The sequence below is a fragment of the Hylobates moloch genome, unplaced genomic scaffold (genome assembly GCF_009828535.3).
Source record: "Hylobates moloch isolate HMO894 unplaced genomic scaffold, HMol_V3 SCAFFOLD_1, whole genome shotgun sequence".
In the NCBI taxonomy this organism is placed as follows: domain Eukaryota; kingdom Metazoa; phylum Chordata; class Mammalia; order Primates; family Hylobatidae; genus Hylobates; species Hylobates moloch.
Genome location: NW_026652276.1, coordinates 44575079 through 44599109, shown reverse-complemented (window position 1 = coordinate 44599109; position 24031 = coordinate 44575079). Strand labels below are relative to the sequence as shown.

Genomic DNA, 24031 nt, shown 5'->3' with positions numbered 1-24031 from the left:
TATATTAAACAGGCAATATTTAAAGAAAAGTTACTGTGGCAATTATTTAATTTTAAAATGTTCTAGTTAGAGTGGCATTTTTCAATTGTAAAAAGCTTCTCTAATTCTGTAAAAGCAGACAATCATAGCTTCTTTGTATGTAAAAGGTGAAATATGCGCGGTGGCTCAATGCCTGTAATCCCAGCACTTTGGGAGGCCGAGGCGGGCGGATCACGAGGTCAGGAGGTCGGGACCATCCTGGCTAACACGCTGAAACCCCGTCTCTACTAAAAATACAAAAAATTAGCCGGGAGTAGTGGCGGGCGGCTGTAGTCCCAGCTACTCGGGAGGCTGAGGCAGGAGAATGGCGTGAACGAACCTGAGAGGTGGAGCTTGCAGTGAGCCGAGATTGCGCCATTGCACTCCGGCCTGGGCTACAGAGCCAGACTCCGTCTCAAAAAAAAAAAAAAAAGATGCCGTAGGGAATAAGGATCTTTATACTTCACGTATGGATGGCAAAAGAGGGCCAAAAATAGATATGGTGATAATCCAGATAATCATTAACTATGTTTAAGAATAGTGTAAACTTTGGCCATTGTAATTGGTATAAAATAAAAATATGGTAGATTTCTGGATTTTTATATATATACAGATTATACTTTATAGATACTAATGTTTGCCAACATTTCTAATATAAACTTAGAGTTTGAAATGTTTCATCAAAACATTTAATACATGTAAAATATATACAAAGTTAAATACAGTAAAATCAAAATAATGTGGAAACTAGAATCTACTTGACATATCTCCCTAGCAAGATAGGGCTTTTTTTTTTCAACTGTACTATATTATACAAATGGCCTGTTGCTACACATACTCTGTACATGCCATGGCTATGTCTACAAATATGAAACAGCTGGAATAAAAGGGAAAAATCTAAACACCAAAGATGTTTGTACGTGGTTGTATATGAAATTATCATGTTGACAAAATAGCCAGATAATAACTAAATTTTTCAAACTCAACATTTTTGTTGTCTTATAGGTGTAAACTTTGCTCTATTTGTTACAGATTATAAGTCTATGTTACTTAAGTGTGTGAATGAATAAAGGAAACATTTAGTTTATCCTGCATCTCCAATGTTCTGGTTACTAAGATTTCTTTAATTCTCTTAAAAAAGCAAAAACATTTAACCTTAAGCATATCCAAACCCTCATATTTGTTACCAGATCATATATGGGGCTAGTTGTTTTTTATTATTGGACAAAACAGTTATCCAAGATTCTACTTAACAGAATCAGTAGAGGAAGGTGGAGTAAGAATTGAATCCTCTGCTCTGAAATCTTTTCTAGGATGAAGGTGTGGGCTTTGAGAATATCAAGGTTTCAAACCTACAGACGAAGGCTGAGAAAAGCTTCTCACAGAATGTAACCTTGGTTCCTATTAAGAGATTTAAAGAAAATTAAGATTTAATGCATTTTAAATGGCTCTAATTTTATAATTACTTGGGAAAGATTTAAAACATCAGATTAACTGGGCCTGGATTCTGCGGAAAGAAGGTGTGTTTTAGGAAATTCCTGCTAGAAAAAGTAGGTGACCTTATAACCTGCTGCTGGACAAGGAGGCATTCTAGGGCTATAAAAAGAGACTCACTTCAAGGGATCTGACGCCACATCCAGTGGTATTTCTAAACTATTAGGTTATGCTTTCTTTGTATCATCCCTGAACTTTGGTAAAGATTTGTTGAAAAAAAGATTTATGAACTTATGATATACAAAATTAAGATGAGATCTGATAGGTAATAAAGCAACTATCCAGAGAAAATCAGAGAATTATTAATATACTACTTCATGTTAATAGAGTAACATCCTGTTAAAACATGCAACGAATAGACTCTGTGTCCCAACAAATGATTTTTATTCGATCCACTGCTGAACGTAAGAATCCTTTGAGATATTGTTTTGCTCAAGAAACTGAGAATAGGAAATTTCAGTTAAGCCATCCATAATGAATAAATGCTTACTTCAGGAGTCAAGATGTAACCAAATCCTTTTACCTAAAAATCTTGTAATTTTCCCTGCCTGCTTTAAGTGATTTGAGTTGTGATTGAAGAAGAATGCAAGCATCAAGGAGGTGGGGTTAACTTCATAAAGATGAACACAACTTTTGAAGTAGCACTTAGGCCAAATCAACTGCCCGGCCTGCATCTAATAACAGAAATTTAATACTAAGTGTTCTGTTAGTTTTTCCAAAAACTTAACTAGGGACTTACATAGTTAAGGGAAATGAGCTAAAGATTCTAAGGTAAAAGGCAAAATTTTTGTAAAGAGGTATGTTTCATTATATATTGTAATTTCCATGATTTAGGTACGTAGGCCACTCTGCTGACTTACCAAAGCATTGAGCATGTCTACCAACAATCAATTTGCCACTGCTGGAATAGGTAAGTATCAGGAGTAAGTAATAAAAACAATGGATAATTTCTCATGGCATATAAGACCTAGATAACTCTAGGGTCGAGTGTTTTAAATTGTGCAATTACACAGAGAGTTTATTCTTATCAAGTATCTTAAAGCAGTATGAATAAGTTCTCTGTGTAAATGCACAATTATCGCTTGTGAAGTTATAAAATAGTCTACCAACTAGGAAAGAAACACATTTATGATGTATTTTAATAATAAGTTAAAGGTGGTTTATCAAAATCAGTGTTGTGAAAAAAATTCACTCCAATGACATCAGACTATTTTAACCTTAGGCACTGTTATAATTTTTGAGCTAAAAATACTTCAGTGGACAATTATGAATAATGACCCATTTACCTTAGAGCCACATCCAAGTTTTATCAGTATAAAAAGTCTGGTACCTGTCATTAGGATATAAAAAGGAAAACTAAACTAGAATAACCCTTTGCCAAAATAGCAAATTCTACATGGAGGGCCTGTACTAAGACTGATACATGCCTACATTGTGGCAATTAGCAAGAAAAATTGAAAGGAAGAAAGAAGAAAAATAAATTTATTTTTGGTGAACTTTATTCTTTCATAAGCAGTGGAAATGTGCCATGTTCCCAATATACAAAGAGGTCACGGCACAGCCTCTAGGTATCTTCTGCTATAGCAGGGATTAAAGTTTTTCTGGGATACCTTAGAAGTTCTTTCTTCTCATGCTGTGTTCCTTCTTATATTTCCCAGAACGCTGACTTGCACAACGCTTTTAAAGAAAATTAAATTCTGGGGTAATTTATTTCCACTATTTTGGTTAGAAAACTGGTTCATATTTAGGTTACTTGATAAAAGCAGGATTAAACAGTTTCATGTTTATCACAATTTGTTTCTTTTTTTTAGAAGTGAAATATTTTTCTGATTCAGATTCCCGGATGCTAAAGGGATTAGAATAGATATTTATCTGAGTTAGATTTAATTTTGGTGATTCAATGAAAGATGGTCCATAACTCTTGGGTGGGACAAAAATTATTTTTGAAAAGAATTGTGTTAAGGAACTTTCTCCTACCCTCCTCCCGCCACCACTCCCCAGAAATCACTTGCTTCCTTACAGGTGACCATTTATTAGTAAAAAAAAGTTCTGAGTTCTAACACTTAATAGTAATGTCACCTTGCGAAATCTCTTAACCTTTCTGAGCTTCACTTCTGTCATAAAAAAGTGCCTGATTATCTCACAAAAATATTGAGTGGATAAAATGAGATAATGCATGTGAAGTGCTTGTACATTGTAAGGTGCTATATAAATATAAGGTATTACTCTTGTTTTGAAATAATATAGTCGGAAAAAACGTGGTATTTTAAGCAGGACTTTATAGCACATCATCAACAAAGTTAATACCTTTTTTACTTGGAATATTATCATGGACTTTGGACAATCTTCAATGATTTAAGCAAAGCTTTTCTGTAGAACAGTGAACACAGGTTAAGTGACCAAAATTTCAAGACTAGTATCTTAAGACTATTCCATAGTTATAGACTCTGTTTCTTCATATATAAAGTAAGGGATAATAGGATCTCTGGGATTTATTTGAGTCCTTAAATTATATAATTCTATGATTTCATATTTATAACATAGGAAAATAGGCTTATATCTAAACATAAGTCAATCTGTTTATATAGCTGTATCACTCACTGGCTAAACTGGAAACCATAAAGCTTCAAGGGTTAAACTAATAAAGCAGTCCAGGCCTAGGCCCTATAGCTTAATCCCTTTTTAGGCCATACTTTTTGATCCTGATTTAATGTTACATTTATTGTGTAATATATTAATAGGGTTAGCTATATTCCAATTTCCCTGAGACAGTCTAGGCTTACGCTTACTGTATTACTAGAATTTTAGTTTTGAAAAACAGCTTTTGAATAGAACGATTTTATAGGCTTATTAATATGGCAAACTTCTTTGTTGGCCAATAAACACATATTTCAAAAAATATGTAATTTTAATTCTTTTTGGTGCCCCCTTTCTCTCTTAAGTATTCATATTTGGATGATAAGTAGATGATTACCCCATATAAGATCTCTGAGCAGAGATCAGCAAAGTCAAGAACTGGCTGACTAATAGAAGGAGAAGTTAAAGCAGAATTTGATATGACTGATGAAACATCAGAGGACCTCGTCTATAGGTGAATCACCTTGATTTCTATAAAGATAATAAAAATCAAGTCTGCTGCTCATCAATGCAGGTGGGGGTGAGATTCAAGAGGAAATATGTGTTGGAGAAGAAGGACTCCTAATTCTGAGTCCATATAATGTTGTTTCAGAGAAGGTTAAACTAATAATTACATTGGAACTTGGCATGTGTCTAAGGATGTAATCAGTTCTGAGAAAAGATGTAGTTATGTTACTACACATGACCCTATTCAGGCAGACTGTAATTGTAAGTCTGTCTTACTTTAATAGAACGAATTGTACTTTATTTAAATAAAGATGAGATTTCTTTTGAAACTGCATGACCCGAGATTAAATCATGTCAGTAAAAACTGTACTGTTACTTACCTTTAGCTAGCATGTATGAAGATGTTTGGCTTGAAGGATGTTTAATAAGGAAAGACCAACTGGATGATTTATATGAAGAAATGACATTTAGAATGAATTCTGGATGTTTCTCCAAATAATTCATCATTTAGAAGAAAATAAGGAAAGCTGAATTCTCTGTAATGGATATACAAAATTTAAGCAAAGGTGACAGTGATTTAGAAAGTAATTTTCATGAAGCAAGTGAATGGATTAAATGAGTTGTAGAGTGTTAGGTTTATATCCCAAATCAAAGTTTGAATCTTTTAAAAAAGTGTTTAACTTCAAAAAGTCTCATAAAAAAAAAAACACATTATCTTTTCTTCAGCTTTCTAAACTTTTCCCATATCATGGCATAACCATAATATTCACATGGCACAGTGGGGCTAAGGGAGCCTGTGTGCACTGAAGGTGATACGAAAAGGTGTCCTGAATTCTCCATTGCTGTTTTTAATATGGTTACTAAGATAATAAAGTAATTTATTCACTGGGGGGTAGGGGAAAAAATAAATAATGCTTTAGCCTACCAATACAAACAAATACATATACTCCAGTTCTGTAGGAAACCACCAGTTAAACATTTGATGCACGAAGAACTAAATCTTTTTTTTTTGTTTTGTTTTTGAGATGGAATCTTGCTCTGTCACCAGGCTGGAGTGCAGTGGTGTGATCTTGGCTCACTGCAATCTCTGCCTCCCGGCTTCAAGCGATTCCTCTGCCTCAGCCTTTTGAGTAGCTGGGACTACAGGCGTGCACCACCACACCTGGCTAGTTTTTTGTATTTTAGTAGAGATGGGGGTTCACCATGTTGGCCGGGATGGTCTCGATCTCCTGACCTCATGATCCATCCGCCTCGGCCTCCCACAGTGCTGGAATTACAGATGTGAGCCACTGCACCTGGCCAAGAACTAAATCTTAACAAGGAATTCAGACTTTTATATTTCTCAAAATCAGATGTTGGTCAGTTCCCCCTAAACTAGAAATAAGTCCACAGAATTTTGATCCATTAATTAGATGGGATTTATCAGTTGCTTTTTTGATACCCTCTACAAAGGGATGGAATGATAGCTGTTAGATAAAGCTGCAAAAACTCACCTGTTAAAAAATTAGAACCTGTCGCTAGCCTCAGATTCCCAGTCCAGACACCTAGAATAGGTGCCATACTACTTGTTAATAAGTAATATTACAATAATATTGTCTGTTCTAATTAACATGTTTTCTGTTATACTTCTTTATATCTATACATTTATGCATACATATATATTTGTGTATATATATAATATATATAATATAGTTACATAAAAGCTCTAATCATCAAGATATTTCTATAAAAGGACTTCACTATAGATTATCACAAAGCCTCAGGTTTCAGATGATTATATTCCATTAGATTAATTAAAAAAACAGAATGAATGATGACATGAGCAATTGTACCCCAGTGGGCATCTGAAATTCAAATACTATGACATATTGAAGGATGAACTTAGAAATGTTTTTATCTCAAATGCTTCATGAGCGAAAGTAAAGCCACTATTAATGTAAATACCACAAGTCCCATTTGATGGAGAAAATACTTTACTGAGATAACGCATAGATTATATGATAGACCTAGCCTTCACAAATACTTTTTAAAGGAATAAAACCTATCAAAGACAAAGGTATAGAGAGAATGCCACAAAACTTGTCAGTGGTTAGTAAAGGGAGAAAATAAATATTAAGACATTAGGGGCAGTTACTTTGAAGGCTTTATACCTCTGGAAAGAAACCTGACTCATTATAAAACAAAATAAAAACACAAAACTACCATCTTTTAAAATGATATTTTTTTCCCAGGAGATAAAAACTCTTAGAGATGTGTTTTTATCTTCACCATCTCATGCAGGAAGAAATGGAGAAGAAAAAAGTAGGAGTCTAATCAAAGAACTTTCTTCTTAGACATTCTCTCTTCAGGCCTAAGGGTATACCAGAATCTTATGGGTACATCCCAAGAAGTGTGAGGATCTAGGTCCCCAAAATTTTCTCTGATGACCAACCACCAACTGTTGCTTATCTCCTGAAGTGAGAAGACTCTTAGCAGGGGAGGAAGTGAGGGACTTTGGTCTCTAAGTATAGAGAGGTCACTTCTCACACTCCTGTATTTCAAAGGGAAGAGTAAGTCCAACAAACAGCAGCCACTGTAGTTGCTAATCAGAGAGTGGTATTCAACATGTAAGGATAAAGCTGATGCGATATTTTTAAGGACTTATGCACAGGGATAAAAACACTGAATAGAGTTGAAAGAAAGCACCAATTATGAATATTATTTATATTCATTCTTTGGGTAAAATTTTCCTCTTTGCCACTTTTAAGTCTATAGGGATTTCAGGATAAATTGGAGTCAAACTATAGATCTAGAGGCCAACCATTTATTACAGTAACAAAGAGCATGTTGAAGCATGATATTGAAGTTGTATTGGATGCCCTCCTAACGTCCTTTGATTCTGTATTTTAATTCTATTGAAGTGCAATTTCTGGGAAAGATACAAATAATTTTTATGTATGACCCCAAATCATTATTTTATAGTTAAGTGTAGCATAAATCCAGGAAACACACTCCTACATATGGGGGTTATCATGTATAAATTTGTTTGAAAATAATTGTACTGTTCTCGTTGGTGGAAATTTATAAAGCAATCTGTTTTAAACTAAATCATACCTCTTTCCAAGCCATCCTTCTGAAATCAGCTGACAGAGGAAGTTAAAGCCTAATTTCCCAAGATTCTTTATCTTTTGACCTGTTACCATCTTTCTATCTCTGATTGTATTAGAGATTTTTGGAAAACAGGCTGCAAAGTTATTACCTTGTGATTTTGGTACATGTACGAATATCTGTATTATCCATTTTATTCTAACACCCAGTGAATTTCAGATAATTTCTTCAGATTGGCCTTTCAAAATGGGTCCTAAGTAAAACCTTAATTTTCAAAATTATCAGAGATATACTACAAAATAGAAATAAATAAAATGGGCTTTACTTAGTATATGTAAGGAGAATTTTTGTTCTCTCAGTCTGTTTTTAGAAATAACATGTGTGGGGCCGGGTACAATGGTTCACGCCTGTAATCTCAGCACTTTGGATGGTCAAAGTAGTAGGATCACTTGAGCCCAGGAGTTTGAGACCAGCTTGGGGAACCTAGTAAGACCCTGTCTTTACAAAAAATAAAAAATTAGCTGGGTGTGGTGGTGCCTGCCTGTAATCCTAGCTACTAGGGAGGCTGAGGTGAAAGACTGGCTTACGCCCAGGAGTTTGAGGTCACAGTGAGCCATGATCGCATAACTGCATTCCAACCTGGGCCCCAGAGCAAGACTGTCTCTTAAAAAAAAAAAAAAAAAAAAAAAGTAACATGTTTGGGCTATTAAGCTAGGCCATGAAGAAGGCTGAATGATATCCTCCATTTATTCAGATTGTCAAACTCCAAAATTTTTATTAGCTTCTCAAAATAAAGCTAAATTCTAAGAAAGTGCATATGTATAAATTATCTATGTGTGTATATACGTATATAAACATGTATATATGTGTATGCATATAATCTATATGGTTGTGGAAGAAACACACTTGGGTATCAATTATCATCAAAATTCCTTATCCAATAATACATCATTAATTTTTATTAACAGTCCAGGATTTGTATAGCATCTTGTTTAACATTTGAAAATCAAAACATAAACTTTTTGGTTCTCAAGGATAGTGCTATTAAAAGAAAATCTTGAACATCAGTGGTTAGTAATTTTTTACTTACAGAACAAAAACTTTTGAAATTTCATTGTGGGACTTAATCTATTTACATTCCTAAAACTGAGAATAATTAATGTATTTGAGATCCTTGTATGCTAGTATACATTCATAAGGTTCTACTGTTCTCATGAAACCATTTGACTGGCAAACATATTCATTACGGTTTCAAAAGAAAACACCCTATTTGGCTCACCAGAAAAACCTTTGTGATCTATATCCTATTATTTCTACTGCTGCTGCTGAGCGTGGAATACATTTGGGGTTGAAACAGGGGAGGAAAGAGATAGATTTATTAGGGTAATACCAACTTTTATGGCTCCCCCTGCCCCCTCCACCTAAAATTAGGAGGTCAGTGAAAGAACTGCAAATGAATGTAAAGAGGAATATTTCCTGTACTACTGTAGAAATTTTAGAGATTAAAAACCCCTATGATTTGTTCTGCACCTTTTGAAAAATGAATGACACCCCTCCCATCTATTTTCCAATTTTATAGTAAAAATCGGATTTAGAATCAGAATCTGAAATTTTCCTTTGGTGTAAAAAATAATTTTGCATTTTATGAAAACAATTGCCCTTTTAAAAATTAATCACATATATAATTGAATATATTGGTTGCATATAAGAAGAAAAGGTTTAAGGATTAAAGCATTCAAAGAACAGTAATTTGGTGGAATTTCAGTCAATGTTGTGGGATCATGTCAGAGATGAACCCTTCTTTTATCAAAATTCCAAAGGTGGATCCATATTTTATAAAATTTGATACCAAATAAATTATGTTATAGGAAGATTTCAATATTGTCTCAAACATTGGAGAAAAAATTTAATATAGTCAAATTACATGAAAAGGCAAGACTATTGATCATGTTGATGGTATTTCTAATATTTGGAAAATGTTATAAAAAAAGAAGTATAAATACTACTCAGATTCTGAAAACCATGGCAGACGCAAAATTAAATAAGGAGTAACAGTAATAAATGAATGAAAAATTAGACAAAAGCATATTAAATGACAAAACAGCAAAGCAAAAATAGAATTAAGTCATTAATATTAAATAGTATACTGTTGTAAAATATATGAAAGTATTAAAAGTATTATAATTAAAAATGATTCTTATCCTAAATATGAAAATAAAAAATAATATGAAACATAACATCTAATAGTTTGATAAGAAAAAATAACAAAGCAGAGAAAATAAAAGACACCTCACTATTCCCAATGTGGTTATTATTTATGGAATGGATAAAACATGTTGTAGAAAAGGTCATTACAGTTAGGTTAGCACATAAAAAACCAACATGCCACATCTACCTAAATAATTTTGTAGAACAGCTGAAAAAGCAAATTTCATCAAATTTAGACAGCTTATAGTGGAATAACTGAGTATGGTGAGGTATTAACTAACGCTAAATTTCACAACGGGCAGCTTCTAGCTGGTTCGTTGAAGCTGGATCTCGGCCACGCAAGGATCATTGGACAAGAAATCAGTTGAGCTGGACTAGAGCTGCCCAATTGTCTTAATAATGAATGCTCCACACTGTCTGTTAAGTAAAGAGAAAATATAGATCAGGAAGACTGAATGGAAAAAAAAAGATAAGTTAGAACAGATGAGTGCAGACCATCAATCAACATTCACTAAATATTTGCAGAACCTTGGTACCAATTAAATTAGAATGTTACAAAGTGAGAGGCTAGCAATTAGGAGGGCTCCAGAACTCAGGAAAACCTGCTCTCTGAGAGCTTAGAATCTGTATTAGACAATCTCTAGTCTAGTGTTACAGTATAAATGTTGAGTAAATAAAATGAGGGATGGGTCAGCACAGATTATGAGTTACAACATTTCCTTCTATTAGATGGATCTTAAAAACTTGTTTTTAAAAGGGTAATAGTGTTTTTGGCAGGAGGCTATTTAGAACGCTGTCCAAAACCCAAAAGTATCCTGTAAGTGGGCATAAGTAGGACAGGCATACAGGTACTTATGCTGTATAATTCAGAAGAATTCCATATACCTGTGTCATCCTGGGATTTTGTTGTTGTTGTTGTTCATACTAGTTTGGGTCAAAAAATCAACCTAGTTACTACTACCTTTTTGGCAATTTGGGCCTAGGCCAGCTCCTAATTTAGGGAATCATGCTATCCTAAGACATACTTTAAATTTCGGATAGGCTCAAAATTTTCCATATTTGTTCCACTATCTCTAGAGCAGTGCCGTCCAATAGAACGGTCAATGTTGATGGGAATGTTTTATATCTACACTATCAAGTATGGTGGCCACTAGTCCCATGTGGCTATTTAGCACTTGAAATATGGTTAGTTGCAACTCAGGAACTGAATTTTTAATTTAATTTAAATTAATTTAAAATTGAAATTCAATAGCCTCATGTGGCTAGTGGGTGCCATATTGGAAGCAGCATGGCTCTAGTGGCTCAAATTTGTTGGGTTTGCTAAAACCAAACTCTACAGACTGGCCTAGATTTCCCTGGCCTGTTTAATACCATCCAGTACCATTTACTAATGTTCATAGCTGTATTCCCAGTGTCTAGAATAATGGCAAACACCAGGTAGGTGCTCAATAAGCATTTACTGAATGAATAAAATCTACTATGATAATACACAGCCATTCATACCTAGTTAACTACTTAGAGGTTATTGGCTGTAACCCAGTATACACTGGTCCTCTCAGGGGAAATAAAGATATATGAAGTCAAACTGTTTTATGTATGTGAAATTACTTGGTTAAAGGCTCACTGTGCTAGAGAGAACAGGGAGCAGTGCTAACTTCATTATATTCATATATGAATAATTTAGGTTGATAAATATGGGAAAATGAGAGAATATATCTCACTCTGTCACCCAGGCTGGAGTGTAGTGGCGTGATCTCAGCTCACTGCAACCTCCGCCTCCCGGGTTCAAGCAATTCTCCTGTCTCAGCCTCATGAGTAGCTGGGACTACAGGTGCATGCTACCATGCCTGGCTAATTTTTGAATTTTTAGTAGAGACGGGGTTTCACTGTGTTGCTCAGGCTAGTATCGAACTCCTGACCTCAGAAGATCCACTCACCTCGGCCTCCCAAAGTGCTGGGATTACAGGCATGAGCCACTGCGCCCGGCCAGAGAATATAATATTTAATGGTAAGAGTGTGGCTAAAAGTTGATGAGAGTGATAAGAGGGGAAAAGGGAAAAATTAATGTCGGATAAAAAACTAAATTCAGATTTTATGCATGACTAAAAGATGGAAAGTGAAGATGTAGAAGTCTTGAAGAAATATATAGTAATCCCAGGCTGGGCGCTGTGGCTTATGCCTGTAATCCCAGCACTTTGGGAGGCTGAGCAGGTGGATCACGAGGTCAGGAGTTCGAGACTAGCCTGGCCAATATGGTGAAACCCTGTCTCTACTAAAAATAGAAAAACTAGCCAGGCGTGGTGGTGCGCGCCTGCAGTCCCAGCTACTCGGGAGGCTGAGGCAGGAGAATCGCTTGAACCTGGGAGGCAGAGCTTGCAGTGAGCCAAGATCACGCCACTGCATTCCAGCCTGGGCGACAGAGCGAGACTCTGTCTCAAAAAAAGAAAAGAAAAGAAATATATAGTAATCTCATTAGGCAGTAATAGAGCTTTGAAAAGGGATTTGGCAGTGGAGAGAGAAATTAATACAGCTGACCCTTGAACAACATGGGTTTGAACTGCATGGATGCACTTATTAAATATATGTGAAGTTTTTGTCTGAGACAGTCTTACTCTTTTGCCCAGGCTGGAGTGCAATGGCATGATCTCAGCTCATTGCAACCTCTGCCTCCTGGGCTCAAGCGATTCTCATGCCTCAGCCACCTGAGTAGTTGGGATTACAGGCATGTGCCACCATTCCTGGCTAATTTTTGTATTTTTAGTAGAGACAGGGTTTTGCCATGTTGGCCAGGATAGTCTTGAACTCCTGGCCTCAAGTGGTTCCCCTGCCTTGGCCTCCCAAAGTGCTGGAATTACAGGCATGAGCCACCACGCCTGGCCACTTATATGTGAAGTTTTTTTTAATAAATATATCAGAAAATTCTTTGGAGATTTGCAACAATTTGAAAAAACTCGCAGATGAGCTGTACTGCCTAGAAATACTGAAAAAGTTAATAAGGCACTTTTAAAGTTAGGCATGTCATGAGTGCATAAAATATATGTAGGGTCATTGTATCATTTACTACCATAAAATACACAAATATTTAATAAAAAGTTGAAATTTATCAAAACTTCTACACACAAACATAGACATGGTGCCATTTGTGGTTGAGAAATGTAAAGATACAGTACTATATCATAAAATTTACTTCATAAAATTTACTGTAGTATACTGTACTACTGTAAAAATTTCATAACCACTTCCTGTTACTATTGCAGTAAGCTCAAATGGTGAGCTCAAGTGTTGTGTTTGCTTAAAATACTGTGTGATGATAATCATCTCTGCGTGAGCAGTTCACCTCTCCAGTAAAATGCATATCAAAGTAAAATTTAATCTCTCTCAGTTTTTGCATATTTCTCATGTTTAGCGCAATACTGTAAACCTTGAATAACACCATAGGACCCTTATGAAATGCTACTAGTGATGCAGAAAGTGCTCCCAAGAAGCAAAGTCATGACATTAGAAGAAAAAGTTGAATTGCTTGATAGATACTGCAGATTGAGATCTGCAGCTGAGGGTGCCCACCATTTCAGGACAAATGAATCCAGTGTAAGGACCATTGTAAAAAAAAAAAAAAAAAAAAAAGGAAATTCATGAAGGCATTGCTGCAACTATGCCAGCAGGCACAAACACCTTGCACTTTTTTAAAAAAATAATATCTTTTTTTTTTTCTTTTTTATTATACTTTAGGGTTTTAGGGTACATGTGCACAATGTGACAATGTGCAGGTTTGTTACATATGTATCCATGTGCCATGTTGATTTCCTGCACCCATAATAATATCTTTTTATCTTGTATTGGAAAATGTGGATTTTATGTGGATGTGGGATTGCTAAGATAAGAAAGGCATTCCTATAAACTCTAATATGATTCGAGAAAAAGCAAGGTCATTATATGATAACTTAAAGCAAAAGGAAGGTGAAGGATCTAAAGCTAGATAATTTAATGCCACTAAAGGGTGGTTTGATAATTTTAGAAAGAGGTTTGGCTTAAAAAATGTCAAGATAACAGGAGAAACAGCTTCCAAAAGGCAGCAGATGAGTTCCAAGATGCCATTAAGAAAATCATTGAGGAAAAAGGATATCTGCCTAAACAGGTTTTAAATGCAGACAGAAGTGCCTTATTCAAAAAAAATATGCAAAGGACTTTATTAATAAGGAAGAGAAGCAAGCACCAGGATTTAAGGCAGGAAGGTAAAGGCTAACTCTAGTGTTTTGTGCAAATGCAGTCAGGTTTATGATCAGTACTGCCCTTATCTATAAAGCTACTAATAACTGAGTCTTGAAGGGAAAACATAAACACCAGATGCCAGACTTTTGCACTGAAGGCATCAAAGTGGTCTACTTGTCCCTAAACACAGTGCGTCTAATTCAACCTCAGAGGGTCATAAGGACCTCTAAGGTTCATTACACATGATATTCTATGGAGAGAATTGTCAATGCTATGGAAAAGAATCTCAAAAGAGAGAACATCATGCAAGCCTGAGGGATTGCAACATTGAAGGTGCCATTGTTATAGAAAAAGCTGTGAAAACCATCAAGCCTGAAATCATAAATTCCTACTGGAAAAAACTGTCTAGATGTTGTACATAACTTCACAGTATTTACAACAGAGCCAATCAAGGAAATCATGAAAGAGATTATGGATATGGCAAAAATGGTGGAGGGTGAATGGTTTCAAGATACAGATTTTAGAAAAATGAAAGATCTAATAGACACTACACCAGAGGAATTTACAAAAGACAACTTGATGGAGATGACTGCTTCTGAACTAGTACCAGACAATGATGAAGAAGACATAGAAGATGCAGTGCCAAATTGACATTAGACAGTCTGGAAGAAGGGTTCTGATTATACAAGACTGCTTTTGACTTCTTTTACAACAATGGACTTAGAAAACTCCCGTAGGAAGACAGTTTAGAGGACAAAGAGAATTGTGCTATAATTAGTAGTTGATAAGAGAGGAAGAAATATATTTCTTAAACAGACATTGAAAGATCAAACTGAAGGCAAAGAAAGAGAGTCACATCTTAGGAATAATAAAAGTTGAGGACAGGCTAGTTGACAGTATTGAATTAAAGAAAATCTAAGAGGACATGGACTAGCACAAGACCCTTGGGATATGGCTAATAAGAAGCTGTCAAATATATCTTGGTAATATATCTTAAGATGAGCAGTTTGAATAGATTGCAATATTGAAGAAACAATTTCATATGAAATAATTTCATATGGAATAAAAAAGACACCCCTATATTCCTCCCCCACAACTTTCTAAGACAGATAAATTAAAAATGTTAATGATGTGTAGAATACAAAATCCTGCTACCTGCTCTCATCATATGTCCTGAAAGTAGAGGAAGATGTTATCTAAAGAATGTTTAAAAAACTATTCTGTAAGAGATTAAGGTTTCATAAGTTGAATTTTATGTCATGAAAAGTACAGTGTCTATCCATGTAGTCTAGGTTCTAAGGGAAAAGAAAAAACATTAGGTAAAAGGAGAAAACAATGTTCAATTAGAAGGAATGATAGACTCAGAATGCAAGGAAAGTAAGTGCTCAAAGTAAGAATGGAAAACCATAATTGGATATGAAAATAAAACAATAAGATTTTTCCCTACAAACGAAGTGTAAGATTTACTCAGAATACTGTATCAATCAATACTCATCCTTACACAGTAATGAATGAATATCTCAAATTACCTTTTACTTACACTTTCCCCCCACTTAAGTATTTTGGCTAGGAAGGACTTATCGCAAATGTAAATATCAAAACAGCCCAGAGGCTCGGGGTCAGATAATCCATGTTAAACTAAAAAGTAGATTTCAAAGATGATGTAATTAAAAATGAAATTATAACAAATGAATTTCTGCTATATTTCATATTATACTTTAAGAGGATACATTAACCTGTTAATGAATTAACTCAAGGGTCATAAAACTATGGACAGCAGGCCAAATCTGGGTCATCATCTGTTTTATAGATAAAGTTTTACTGGAACACAGCCTTACTCATTGTTTCTGTTATGTCTATGGCTACTTTCATGCTACAATGGCAGAGTTGGGTAGTTTTGATAGCAACTATGTATTTGAGCCTGTAAAACTGAAAACATTTGGTATTGGGCCCTTTGTGACCCCTGGTTTAACTTTCCAGGCTGGAAAGAAATTTTCAGGCTGAGAACTTCTGATATACTATGAAAGGAAACCTTAATAAGGTGCTTTAAGTGCATAGGGTGAATATATTCTTGCTATGGACTGAATGTTTGTGTCCCAGCCAAGTTCATATGTTAAAGCCCAGTCCCCAGTGTGATGGCATTTGGAGGTGGGATCTTTGGGAGGTAATTAGGTCATGAGGGTGAGCTCTCATGAATGGGATTACTGCCCTTTTAAGAAGAGACAGGAAAGAGCTTGCTTCTGCTCTCTCTGCTTTTCACCTTGCAGAAATGAGAAGACAGACATCAGCAAACGAGAAAGTCAGTCCTTAACAGATACCAGACCTCCCAGCACCTCAATGTTGGACTTTCCAACCTTTTCGTCTCCAAAACTTTGAGAAATAAATGTTTGTTGCGTAAGCTACCCAGTTTATGATATAGCTGTTATAGCAGCCTGAACTAAGACAACTTTTATTTCATAGTTTTTTATTTCATTTATTTCATATAATGTGGGAATAATTTATTACCAGACTTAAATATATTGGATTCACTTTAATTAAATGAAAGTGCAAATCAGAAATGACAAGTTTAATAGAAACCTTGAGAGAGAGAAGCTATAAAATACTAGTGCTTTTGAGACTACAAAGAACAGGATTAACTAGATACATGTTTAGATATTTAGGAAGATAAGTATCTGTGCACTTGTTACCATGGTTAAGTTAAATCTCTATTTATTCTGTGTTTTACTGTTAGTTGAAAAAAAAATGATGAGGGGACATCCTTGCCTTGTTGCTAATAGTTTTTATTCATTTCAAAATAGAAAAGTGATACCTTTGAGTCACAAATGTTCACATAAGAACTTCTAGAAATATACATTATAGTATTTATAACTTAACCTGATATCCTAGAGAAGATCCATTGATATTTCCCTTATTTATTTCTTTTACTTCTTTCCAAAACAAGGTAAAATTTAACTTAGGTCCTGCCAGTTTCAATAAAAAGTACATGTTGGCACTGAATTTTGCGATATTTAAAGGAAATAGCCATTGACAATTTAAAGTAACAGTTAAAGTTACAAGAAAACTATGGGCTCAGGTCATGAAGAAAGTTGAAAGTTATCTTGAGGGTAAGGTCTTATTAATTGTATTTACAGCACTGTAAAATTATTCTTCAAATGTCATGCTCAATGGACGTCTGATGAACTACTGAGAATGAGCTCTTACTTAAGGCTTGTCATATGGTAGAGCCTATATGTTATTTCTATGTGAAGGGTAACTTATGTGATTTATAGAGTTAACTAGTGGCCCATAATACATGAAGATTCTGCCAGATTTGATGGTACGTAGCAATATGTAACAGAAATGGCAATAATAACTTAAATCCTTAAGTAAAGTTTTATTTTAGCTACAGTTTTTTTTTTTTCTTTTTGACAGAGTTTTGCTCTGTCGCCCAGGATGGAGTGCATTGGCATATTGGCTCACTGAAACCTCTGCCTCCCGGGTTCAAGTGATTCTCATGCCTCAGCCTCCCGAGTCGCTGGGATTACAGGCATGCACCACCACACCCAGCTAATTTTTTTTTGTATTTTTAGTAGAGGCAGGGTTTCACTGCATTGGTCAGGCTGGTCTCGAACTCCTGGCCTCAAGTGATCTGCCCACTGTGGCCTCCCACAGTGCCAGGATTACAGGCATGGGCCTCTGTGCCCAGCCTATTTTAGCTATAGTTGTAATATCATCCTCCAATTAAATATATACATTTTTTTCCAGATTAGAAGGATAAACACACTGATCTGATTTTTTATTCCCTTTCCTTATTTTTAAGAAACTTACTTAAGGAGCAGCATTCAAAAATGAGAAAAAAACTTACCAAAATCAATATAGGAAGTGAAAATAAAAGGAACTGAGGTAATCTCCAGCTCATATAAGCATTATATGAATAAGACAAAATTGACAGTATGGAATAGAAAAGATATCCTATAAATATTTTTTAAGTAAAAATTATTTGACAAAACTTTAAAGTTGAATGAGGAGGCTTTTAAATAAACCTTGGTTTAAATTTCCAGGATGACATGAAGAACTCTTCCTTAAAGGTTTACAAGAAGAAATAGCTAGCTATTTTCCCATTGCAATGAAGAGCTAATACAGTTTGGGTTAGGAATATCTCACTGCAGAAAGAATTTATTCTGCAAAGATAAAGTGTTCTGCAATGTAAAAATACTTTAAAATTTGCTATTATTTTCAAGTTTAAATATAAACAAAAAATATAACACTCTTAAATAACACTGGTTCATGAATGATATACCTAAGGTCTAAAGTACTTAAGAAAGAATGGCAAAGAAAATGTATGAAATGGAATTTTATCTGAATGTATTTTATCTGACTTAGTTGTACACAGAGAAACTAACTCATATTGATAGAATTCTATTTAAAGTGGGGTGGAGCCAAGATGGCTGAATAGGAACAGCTCCAGTCTACAGCTCCCAGCGAGAGAGACGCAGAAGACAGGTGATTTCTGAATTTCCAACTGAGGTACCAGGTTCATCTCATTGGGGATTGAAGGACAGTGGATGCAGCGCACCGTGTGTGAGCTGAAGCAGGGCGACACTTCGCCTCACCCAGGAAGTGCAAGGGGTCAGGGAATTCCCTTTCCTAGTCAAAGAAATGGGTGACAGATGGCACCTGGAAAATAGGGTCACTCCCACCCTAATACTGTGCTTTTCCACTGGGCTTAACAAACGGCACACCAGGAGATTATATCCCACACCTGGCTCGGAGGGTCCTACACCCACAGAGCCTCGCTCATTGCTAGCACAGCAGTCTGAGATCAAACTGCAAGGCAGCAGCGAGGCTGGGGGTGGGTGGCGCCCGCCATTGCCTAGGTTTGAGTAGGTAAACGAAGCGGCCCAGAAGCTCGAACTGGGTGGAGCCCGCCACAGCTCAAGGATGCCTGCCTGCCTCTGTAGGCTCCACCTCTGGGGGCAGGGCACAGACAAACAAAAGGCAGCAGTAACCTCTGCAGACTTAAATGTCCCTGTCTGACAGCTTTGAAGAGAGTAGTGGCTCTCCCAGCACGCAGCTTGAGATCTGAGAATGGGCAGACTGCCTCCTCAAGTGGGTCCCTGACCCCCGAGTAGCCTAACTGGGAGGCACCCCCCAGTAGGGGTGGACTGACATCTCACACGGCCGGGTACTCCTCTGAGACAAAATTTCCAGAGGAACAATCAGGCAGCAGCATTTGCGATTCACCAATATCTGCTGTTCTGCAGCCACCGCTGCTGATAGCCAGGCAAACAGGGTCTGGAGTGGACCTCCAGAAAACTCCAACAGACCTGCAGCTGAGGGTCCTGACCGTTACAAGGAAAACTAACAAACAGAGAGGACATCCACACCAAAAACCCATCTGTACGTCACCATCATCAAAGACCAAAGGTAGATAAAACCACAAAGATGGGGAAAAAACAGAGTAGAAAAACCGAAAACTCTCAAAATCAGAGCACCTCTCCTCCTCCAAAGGAACACAGCTCCTCACCAGCAACGGAACAAAGCTGGACGGAGAATGACTTTGACGAGTTGACAGAAGAAGGCTTCAGAAGATCAAACTACTCTGAGCTAAAGGAGGAAGTTTGAACCAATGGCAAAGAAGTTAAAAACCTTGAAAAAAAATTAGATGAATGGCTAACTAGAATAACCAATGCAGAGAAGTCCTTAAAGGACCTGATGGAGCTGAAAACCACGGCACAAGAACTACATGACAAGTGCACAAGACTCAGTAGCCGATGCAATCAACTGGAAGAAAGGGTATCAGCGATGGAAGACAAAATGAATGAAATGAAGCAAGAAGAGAAGTTTAGAGAAAAAGGAATAAAAAGAAACGAACAAAGCCTCCAAGAAATATGGGACTATGTGAAAAGACCAAATCTACGTCTGATTGGTGTACCTGAAAGTGATGGGGAGAATGGAACCAAGTTGGAAAACACTCTGCAGGATATTATCCAGGAGAACTTCCCCAGTCTAGCAAGGCAGGCCAACATTCAAATTCAGGAAATACAAAGAACGCCACAAAGATACTCCTCAAGGAGAGCAACTCCAAGACACATAATTGTCAGATTCACCAAAGTTGAAATGAAGGAAAAAATGTTAAGGGCAGCCAGAGAGAAAGGTTGGGTTACCCACAAAGGGAAGTCCATCAGACTAACAACTGATCTCTTGGCAGAAACTCTACAAACCAGAAGAGAGTGGGGGCTGATATTCAACATTCTTTTTTTTTTTTTTTTTTTTTTTTGAGACGGAGTCTTGCTCTGTCACCCAGGCTGGAGTGCAGTGGCACAATCTTGGCTCACTGCAAGCTCTGCCTCCCGGGTTCACGCCATTCTCCTGCCTCAGCCTCTCCGAGTAGCTGGGACTACAGGCGCCCGCCACCACGCCTGGCTAATTTTTTGTATTTTTAGTAGACACAGGGTTTCACCATGGTCTCAATCTCCTGACCTCGTGATCCACCTGCCTCGGCCTCCCAAAGTACTGGGATTACAAGTGTGAGCCACCGTGCCCGACCCTCAACATTCTTAAAGAAAAGAATTTTCAACTCAGAATTTCATATCCAGCCAAACTAAGCTTCATAAGTGAAGGAGAAATAAAATACTTTACAGACAAGCAAATGCTGAGAGATTTTTTCACCACCGGGCCTGCCCTAAAAGAGCTCCTGAAGGAAGCACTAAACATGGAAAGGAACAACAGGTACCAGCCACTGCAAAAACAAGCCAAATTGTAAAGACCATTGAGGCTAGGAAGAAACTCCACCAACTAATGAGCAAAATAACCAGCTAACATCATAATGACAGGATCACATTCACACATAACAATATTAACCTTAAATGTAAATGAGCTAAATGCTCCAATTAAAAGACACAGACTGGCAAATTGGATAAAGAGTCAAGACCCATCAGTGTGCTGTATTCAGGAAACCCATCTCATGTGCAGAGACACACATAGGCTCAAAATAAAGGGATGGAGGAAGATCTACCAAGCAAATGGAAAACAAAAGAGGCAGAGGTTGCAATCCTAGTCTCGGATAAAACAGACTTTAAACTAACAAAGATCAAAAGAGACAAAGAAGGCCATTACATAATGATAAAGGGATCAGTTCCACAAGAAGAGCTAACTATCATCCTAAATATATATGCACCCAATACAGGAGCACCCAGATTCATAAAGCAAGTCCTTAGTGACCTACCAAGAGACTTAGACTCCCACACAATAATAATGGGAGACTTTAACACCCCATTGTCAACATTAGAGAGATCAACGAGACAGAAAGTTAACAAGGATATCCAGGAATTGAACTCAGCTCTGCACCAAGCGGACCTAATAGACATCTACAGAACTCTCCGCCCCAAATCTACAGAATATATATTCTTTTCAGCACCACGCCACACCTATTCCAAAATTGACCACATAGTTGGAAGTAAAGCACTCCTCAGCAAATGTAAAAGAACAGAAATTATAACAAACTGTCTCTCAGACCACAGTGCAATCAAACTAGAACTCAGGACTAAGAAACTCACTCAAAACCACTCAACTACATGAAAACTGAACAACCTGCTCCTGAATGACTACTGAGTACATAACGAAATGAAGGCAGAAATAAAGATGTTCTTTGAAACCAATGAGAACAAAGATACAACATACCAGAATCTCTGGGACACATTCAAAGCAGTGTGTAGAGGGAAATTTATAGCACTAAATGCCCACAAGAGAAAGCAGGAAAGATCTAAAATTGACATCCTAACATCACAATTAAAAGAACTAGAGAAGCAAGAGCAAACACATTCAAAAGCTGGCAGAAGGCAAGAAATAACTAAGATCAGAGCAGAACTGAAGGAAATAGAGACACAAAACACCCTTAAAAAAATCAATGAATACAGGAGCTGGTTTTTTGAAAAGATCAACAAAATTGATAGACCACAAGCAAGACTAATAAAGAAGAAAAGAGAGAAGAATCAAATAGATGCAATAAAAAATGACAAAGGGGATATCACCACGATCCCACAGAAATACAAACTACCATCAGAGAATACTATAAATACCTCTACACAAATAAATTAGAAAATCTAGAAGAAATGGATAAATTCCTGGACACATACACCCTCCCAAGACTAAACCAGGAATAAGTTGAATCTCTGAATAGACCAATAACAGGCTCTGAAATTGAGGCAATAATTAATAGCTTACCAACCAAAAAAAGTCCAGGACCAGATGGATTCACAGCTGAATTCTACCAGAGGTACAAGGAGGAGCTGCTACCATTCCTTCTGAAACTATTCCAATCAATAGAAAAAGAGGGAATCCTCCCTAACTAATTTTATGAGGCCAGCATCATCCTGATACCAAAGCCTGGCAGAGACACAACAGAAAAAAGAATTTTAGACCAATATCCTTGATGAACATTGATGCAAAAATCCTCAATAAAATACTGGCAAACCGAATCCAGCAGCACATCAAAAAGCTTATCCACCATGATCAAGTGGGCTTCATCCCTGGGATGCAAGGCTGGTTCAACATATGAAAATCAATAAACGTAATCCAGCATATAAACAGAACCAAAGACAAAACCCACATGATTATCTCAACAGATGCAGAAAAGGCCTTTGACAAAATTCAACAACACTTCATGCTAAAAACTCTCAATAAATTAGGTATTGATGGGACATATCTCAAAATAACAAAAGCTATCTATGAAAAACCCATAGCCAATATCATACTGAATGGACAAAAAACTGGAAGCATTCCCTTTGAAATGGCACAAGACAGGGATGCCCTCTCTCACCACTCCTATTCAACATAGTGTTGGAAGTTCTGGCCAGGGAAATCAGGCAGGAGACGGAAATAAAGGGCATTCAATTAGGAAAAGAGGAAGTCAAATTGTCCCTGTTTGCAGATGACATGATTGCATATCTAGAAAACCCCATCGTCTCAGCCCAAAATCTCCTTAAGCTGATAAGCAACTTCAGCAAAGTCTCAGGATACAAAATCAATGTTCAAAAATCACAAGCATTCTTGTACACCACTAACAAACAAACACAGAGCCAAATCATGAGTGAACTCCCATTCACAATTGCTTCAAAGAGAATAAAATACCTAGAAATCCAACTTACAAGGGATGTAAAGGACCTCTTCAAGGAGAACTACAAACCACTGCTCAAGGAAATAAAAGAGGATACAAACAAATGGAAGAACATTCCACGCTCATGGGTAGGAAGAATCAGTATCATGAAAATGGCCATACTGCCCAAGGTAATTTATAGATTCAATGCCATCCCCATCAAGCTACCAATGACTTTCTTCACAGCATTGGAAAAAACTACTTTAAAGTTCATATGGAACCAAAAAAGAGCCCGCATTGCCAAGTCAATCCTAAGCCGAAAGAACAAAGCTGGAGGCATCACGCTACCTGACTTCAAACTATACTAACGAGGCTACAGTAACCAAAACAGCATGGTACTGGTACCAAAACAGAGATATAGACCAATGGAACAGAACAGAGCCCTCAGAAATAATGCCGCATATCTACAAGTATCTTATCTTTGACAAACCTGACAAAAACAAGAAATGGGGAAAGGATTCCCTATTTAATAAATGGTGCTGGGAAAACTGGCTGGCCATATGTAGAAAGCTGAAACTGGATCCCTTCCTTACACCTTATACAAAAATTAATTCAAGATGGATTAAAGACTTACATGTTAGACCTAAAACCATAAAAACCCTAGAAGAAAACCTAGGCAATACCATTCAGGACATAGGCTGGGCAAGGACTTCATGTCTAAAACACCAAAAGCAATGGCAACAAAAGCCAAAATTGACAAATGGGATCTAATTAAACTAAAGAGCTTCTGCACAGCAAAAGAAACTACCATCAGAGTGAACAGGCAACCTACAGAATGGGAGAAAATTTTTGCAA

At 36.7% G+C, this 24031-nt stretch overlaps 1 protein-coding gene across 5 annotated transcripts in view; it reads right to left on the bottom strand.

Annotated features, from left to right (window-relative positions):
* Positions 1-1288: 1288 nt before the first annotated feature.
* BOLL (boule homolog, RNA binding protein) overlaps positions 1289-24031 on the bottom strand; it is a 78375-nt gene continuing 55632 nt past the window's right edge. For 3 of the 5 annotated variants that reach the window (XM_058439898.1, XM_058439899.1, XM_058439900.1), the window contains exon 11: positions 1342-1419. In XM_058439898.1, the coding sequence (XP_058295881.1) occupies positions 1357-1419 (63 nt within the window). In that variant the 3' untranslated portion in view covers positions 1342-1356. Of the gene's footprint in view, positions 1420-4976; positions 5133-8616; positions 10309-24031 lie in introns of those variants that run through there. The other 2 variants (XR_009213811.1, XM_032755054.2) reach the window with 2 other exon arrangements.